The 5,621-nt window shown below is 90.5% G+C and overlaps 1 protein-coding gene across 1 annotated transcript; it reads left to right on the top strand.

Annotated features, from left to right (window-relative positions):
- Positions 1-1,396: 1,396 nt before the first annotated feature.
- On the top strand, positions 1,397-4,517 carry LOC115227648 (the record flags this gene model as incomplete). The annotated part of the gene is made up of 2 exons (XM_029798410.1): positions 1,397-1,469; positions 4,452-4,517. Coding segments are annotated over 2 exons (139 nt in total), but the record flags the coding sequence as incomplete, so codon positions are not given.
- Between the last annotated feature and the right edge of the window lie 1,104 nt (positions 4,518-5,621).

Below are 5,621 nucleotides of genomic sequence, written 5' to 3'. Positions count from 1 at the left end.
GCGGCGGCCGCGCCGGGCTCCCGCGCTCTCTGCCGCGCTCCCCGAGCGCCTCGGCGCCTGCTCCGCCCCCCCCGCCGGCCGCGTCGCCGCCCGGCGCGCGCCCCCCCCTCCGCCCCCGCTGGCGGGCGGCCCCCGGCGGCGGCCCGCGCCGGGCTCACGCAGCTCTCTGCCGCGCTCCCCGCGCGGCCTCGCGCCCTGCCTCCGCCCCCCGCCGGCGCGCGCCGCGCGTCGCCGCCGGCGCGCGCCCCCCCCCTCCGCCCCCGCTGGCGGGCGGCCCCCCGGCGGCGCCCGCGCCGGGCTCCCGCCGCTCTCTGCCGCGCTCCCCGCGCGGCCTCGCGCCTGCTCCGGCCCCCCGCCGGCGCGTCGCCGCCCGCGCGCGCCCCCCCCCCTCCGCCCCCGCTGGCGGGCGGCCCCGGCGGCGGCCCGCGCCGGGCTCCCGCGCTCTCTGCCGCGCTCCCCAGCGGCCTCGCGCCCTGCTCCGCCCCCCCCGCGGCCGCGTCGCCGCCAGGCGCGCGCCCCCCCCTCCGCCCCCGCTGGCGGGCGGCCCCCGGCGGCGGCCCGCGCCGGGCTCCGCCGCTCTCTGCCGCGCTCCCGCGCGGCCTCGCGCCCTGCTCCGGCCCCCCCCGGCCGGCCGCGTCGCCGCCCGGCGCGCCCCCCCCCTCCGCCCCCGCTGGCGGGCGGCCCCGGCGGCGGCCCGCGCCGGGCTCCCGCCCCTCTCTGCCGCGCTCCCCGCGCGGCCTCGCGCCCTGCTCCGGCCCCCCCCGCCGGCCGCGTCGCCGCCCGGCGCGCGCCCCCCCCCCTCCGCCCCCGCTGGCGGGCGGCCCCGGCGGCGGCCCGCGCCGGGCTCCCGTGCTCTCTGGCGCGCTCCCCGCGCGGCCTCGCGCCCTGCTCCGGCCCCCCCGCGGCCGGTCGCAGCGCCCGGCGCGCGCCCCCCCTCCGCCCCGCTGGCGGGCGGCCCCGAGGCGGCCCGCGCCGGGCTCCCGCCGCCTCTCTGCCGCGCTCCCCGCGCGGCCTCGCGCCCTGCTCAGGCCCCCCAGCCGGCCCGGTCGCCGCCGGCGCGCGCACCCCCCCTCCGCCCCCGCTGGCGGGCGGCCCCGGCGGCGGCCCGCGGGCCCGCGCCGGGCCTCCCGTCGCCGCCTCCGCGCTCCCGCGCGGCTCGAGCCCTGCTCCGGCCCCCCCCCGCAGCCGCGTCGCCGACCGGCGCGCGCCCCCCCCCTCCCCCCGCTGGCGGGCGGCCCGGCGGCGGCCCGCGCCGGGCTCCCGCCGCGCTCTCTGCCGCCCCCCCAGCGCGCCTCGAGCCCTGCTCCGCACCCCCCCCCCCCGGCCGGCCGCGTCGCGCCCGGCGCGCGCCCCCCCCTCCGCCCCCGCTGGCGGGCGGCCCCGGAGGCGGAGCGCGCGGCGCTCCCGCCGCTCTCTGCCGCGCTCCACGCGCGGCTCGGGCCCTCGCGCCCTGCTCCGGCCCCCCGCAGGCCGCGTCGCCGCCCGGGCGCGCCCCCCCCTCCGCCCCCGCTGGCGGGCGGCCCCCGGCGGCGGCGGCGCGCCGGGCTCCCGGCGCTCTCTGCGCGCTCCCGCGCGGCCTCGCGCCCTGCTCCGGCCCCCCCCGCGGCCGCGTCGCCGCCCGGCGCGCGCCCCCCCCTCCGCCCCGCTGGCGGGCGGCCCCGGAGGCGGCGGCGCGCCGGCTTCCGCCGCTCTCTGCGCGCTCCCAGCGCGGCCTCCGCGCCCTGCTCCGGCCCCCGCCGCCGGCAGCGTCGCCGCCAGCCCGGCGCGCGCCCCCCCCCTCCGCCCCCGCGAGGCGGGATGCCCCGGCGGCGGCCCGCGCCGGGCGCCCTCCCGCCGCTCTCTGCCGCGCTCCCAGCGCCCTCGCGCCCTGCTCCCTGCCCCCCCCGCCGGCCGCGTCGCGCCCGGCGCGCGCGCCCCCCCCCTCCCGCCCCCCCGCTGGCGGGCGGCCCCGGCGGAGGGGCCGAGCCGGGCCTTCCGTCGCTCTCTGCCGCGCTCCCGCGCGGCTCCGCGCCCTGCTCCGGCCCCCCGCCGGCCGCGTCGCCGCCCGGCGCGCGCCCCCCACTCCGCCCCCGCTGGCGGGAGGCCCGGCGGCGGCCCGCGCCGGGCCCCGCGCTCTCTGGCGCGCTACCCGCGCGGCCTCGCGCCCTGCTCCGGCCCCCCCGCCGGCAGCGTCGCCGCCCGGCGCGCGCCCCCCCCTCCGCACCCCGCTGGCGGGCGGCCCCCAGGCGGCGGCCCCCGCGGCCGGGTCCCGCGCTCTCTGCCGCGCTCCCCGCGCGGCTCGCGCCCTGCTCCGCCCCCCCCGCAGGCCGCGTGCCGCCCGGCGCGCGGCGCCGCCCCCCCCTCGCCCCGCTGGCGGGCGGCCCCCCGCGGCGGCGGCCCGCGCCGGCTCCCGCCGCCTCTCTGCCGCGCTCCCCGCGCGGCCTCGCGCCCTGCTCCGGCCCCCCCGCCGGCCGGTCGCCGCCGCCGCGGCGCCCCCCCCCTCCGCCCCCGCTGGCGGGCGGCCCCGGCGGCGGCCCGCGCCGGGCTACCGCCGCTCTCTGCCGAGCTCCGCGCGGCCTCGCGCCTGCTCCGGCCCCCCGCCGGCCGCGTCGCGCCCGGCGAGCGCCCCCCACCTCCCGCCCCGCTGGCGGGCGGCCCGGCGGCGGCCGCGCCGGGCTCCCGCGCTCTCTGCGCGCGCTCCCGCGCGGCTCCGCGGCCCTGCTCGGCCCCCCCCGCCGGCCGCGTCGCCGCCCGGGCGCGGCCCCCCCCTCCCCCCCCGCTGGCGGGCGGCCCCCCGGCGGCGGCCCGCGCCGGGCTCCGCCCGCTCGTCGCCGCGCTACCCGCGCGGCCTCGCGCCCTGCTCCGGCCCCCCCGCCGGCCGCGTCGCCGCCCGGCGCGCGCCCCCCCCCTCCGCCCCGCTGGCGGGCGGCCCCGGCGGGCCGCGCCGGGCTCCGCCGCCGCTCTGCGCGCTCCCCGAGCGGCCTCGCGCCCTGCCTCCGGCCCCCCCCGGCGGCGTCGCGTCGCCGCCCGGCGCGCGCCCCCCCCCTCCGCCCCCGCTGGCGGGCGGCCCGGCGGCGGCCAGCGCCGGGCTCAGCCGCTGCTCTGCCGCGTTCCCGCGCGGCCTCCGCGCCCTGCTCCGGCCCCCCCCGCCGGCCGCGTCACGCCCGGCGCGCGCCCCCCCTCTGCCCCCCGCCGGCTGGCGGGCGGCCCCGGCGGCGGCCGCGCGGGCTCCCGCCGCTCTCTGCCGCGCTCCCCGCGCGGCATCGAGCCTGCTCCGGCCCCCCCCCCGCCGGCGGCGTCGCCGCCCGGCGCGCGCCCACCCCCCTCCGACCCCGCTGGCGGGCGGCCCCCGGCGGCGGCCCCCGCGCCGGGCTCCCGCCGCTCTCTGCGCGCTCCCCGCGCGGCCTCGCGCCCTGCTCCTCCGCCCCCCCCACGCCGGCAGCGTCGCCGCCCGGCGCGCGCCCCCCCTCCCGCCCCCGCTGGCGGGCGGCCGGAGGCGGCGGGCCGCGCCGGGCTCCCGCCGCCTCTGCCGCGCTCAACCCGCGGCTCCGCGCCTGCTCCGGCCCCCCCCGCCGGCCGCGTCGCCGCCCGGCGCGCGCCCCCCCACCTCCGACCCCCGCTGGCGGGCGGCCCCGCGGCCGGCCCGCGCCGGGCTCCCGCCGCTCTCTGCCGCGCTCCCCGCGCGGCCGCGCCCTGCGTCGGCCCCCCCCCCGGGCCGCGTCGCGCCCGGCGCGCACCCCCCCCTCCGCCCCCGCTGGCGGGCGGCCCCGCGGCGGCCCGCGCCGGGCTCCCTCCGCCGCTATCTGCCGCGCTCCCCGCGCGGCCTCGCGCCCTGCTCCGCCCCCCCCACGAGGCCGCGTCGCCGCCCGGGCGCGCCCCCCCCCCCTCCGCCCCGCTGGAGGGCGGCCCCGGCGGCGGCCGCGCCGGGCCTACCGCTGCCCTCTCTGCCGCGCTCCCGCCGCGGCTCGAGGCCCTTGTTCGGCCCCCCCGACGGCGGCGTCGCCGCCGGCCCCGCGCCCCCCCCTCCGCCCCCCGCTGGCGGGCGGCCCCGGCGGCGGCCCGCGCCGGGCTCCCGCCGCCTCGCGCGCTCCCGCGCGGCCTCGACGCCCTGCCTCCGGCCCCCCCGCCGGCCGCGTCGCCGCCCGGCGCGCGGACCCCCCCCCTCCGCCCCGCTGGCGGGCGGCCCCGGCGGCGGCCGCGCCGGGCTCCCGCCGTCTCTGCCGCGCTCCCCCGCGGCCTCGAGCCCCTGCTCCGGCCCCCCCCGCGCCGGCCGCGTCGACGCCCGGCGCGCCCCCCCCCCCTCCGCCCCCGCTGGCGGGCGGCCCCGGAGGCGGGCCGCGCCGGGCTCCCCAGCTCTCTGCCGCGCTCCCCGCGCGGCCTGCGCCCTGCTCCGGCCCCCCGCCGGCCGCGTCGCCGCCCGGCGCGCGCCCCCCCCCTCGCCCCCGCTGGCGGGCGGCCCCGGCGGCGGCCCGCGCCGGGCTCCCGCCGCTCTGCAGCGCTCCCCGCGCGGCCTCGGCCCCTGCTCCGGACCCCCGCCGGCCGCGTCGCCGCCCGGCGCGCGCCCCCCCCCTCCGCCCCCGCTGGCGGCGGCCCGGCGGCGGCCCGCGCCGGGCTTCCCGCTGCTCTCTGCCGCGCTCCCCGCGCGGCCTCGCGCCCTGCTCCGCCCCCCCCGCCGGCGCGTCGCCGCCGGCGCGCGCCCCCCCCCTCCGCCCCCGCTGGCGGGCGGCCCCCGGCGGCGGCCCGCGCGGGCTCCCGCCGCTCTCTGCCGCGCTCCACGCGCGGCCTCCCCGCGCCCGCTCCAGCGCCGCCCCCCGCGGGTCGTCGCCGCCGGCGCGCGCCCCCCACCTTCCGCCCCCCGCTGGCGGGCGGCCCCGGCGGCGGCGGCGCGCGGGCTCCGCCGCTCTCTGCCGCGCTCCCCGCGCGGCCTCGCGCCCTGCTCGGCCCCCCCCGCCGGCCGCGTGCCGCCGGCGCGCGCCCCCGCGCGCCCCCCCCTCCCTCGGCCCCCGCTGGCGGCGGCCCCGGCGGCGGCCCGCGCCGGGCTCCCGCTGCTCTCTGCCGCGCTCCCCGCGCGGGCTCCGCGCCCTGCCTCCCCCCCCCGCCGGCCGCGTCGCCGCCCGGCGCGGCCCCCCCCCCCCTCCGCCCCGCTGGAGGGCGGCCACCCCCGGCGGCGGCCCGAGCCGGGCTCCCGCCGCTCTCTGCCGCGCTCCCCGGCGGGCCTCGCGCCCTGCTCCGCCCCCCCCCCCGCCGGCCGCGTCGCCGCCCGGAGCGCGCCCCCCCCACTCCCCCCCCGCTGGCGGGACGGCCCCGGCGGCGGCCCGCGCCGGGCTCCCGCCGCTCTCTGCCGCGGCTCCCCGCCGGGCTCGCGCCCTGCTCCGCCCCCCCCCCGGCCGCGTCGCCGCCCGGCGCGCGGCCCCCCCCTCCGCCCCCGCTGGCGGGCGGCCCGGCCCCGGCGGGGCCCGCGCCGGGTCCCGCCGTCTCTGCAGCGCTCCCCGCGCGGCCTCGCGCCCTGCTCCGCCCCCCCCCCGCCGCCGCGTCGCGCCCGGCGCGCGCCCCCCCCCCTCCGCCCCGCTGGCGGGCGGCCCCGGCGGCGGCCCGCGCCGGGCTCCCGCCGCCTCTGCCGCGCTCCCGCGCGGCCCTCGCGC

Source organism: Octopus sinensis, unplaced genomic scaffold (genome assembly GCF_006345805.1).
Source record: "Octopus sinensis unplaced genomic scaffold, ASM634580v1 Contig06136, whole genome shotgun sequence".
NCBI classification, from domain to species: Eukaryota; Metazoa; Mollusca; class Cephalopoda; order Octopoda; family Octopodidae; genus Octopus; species Octopus sinensis.
The sequence above is the reverse complement of the archived record's forward strand: the minus strand, read 5'-3'. Positions and strand labels throughout refer to the sequence as shown.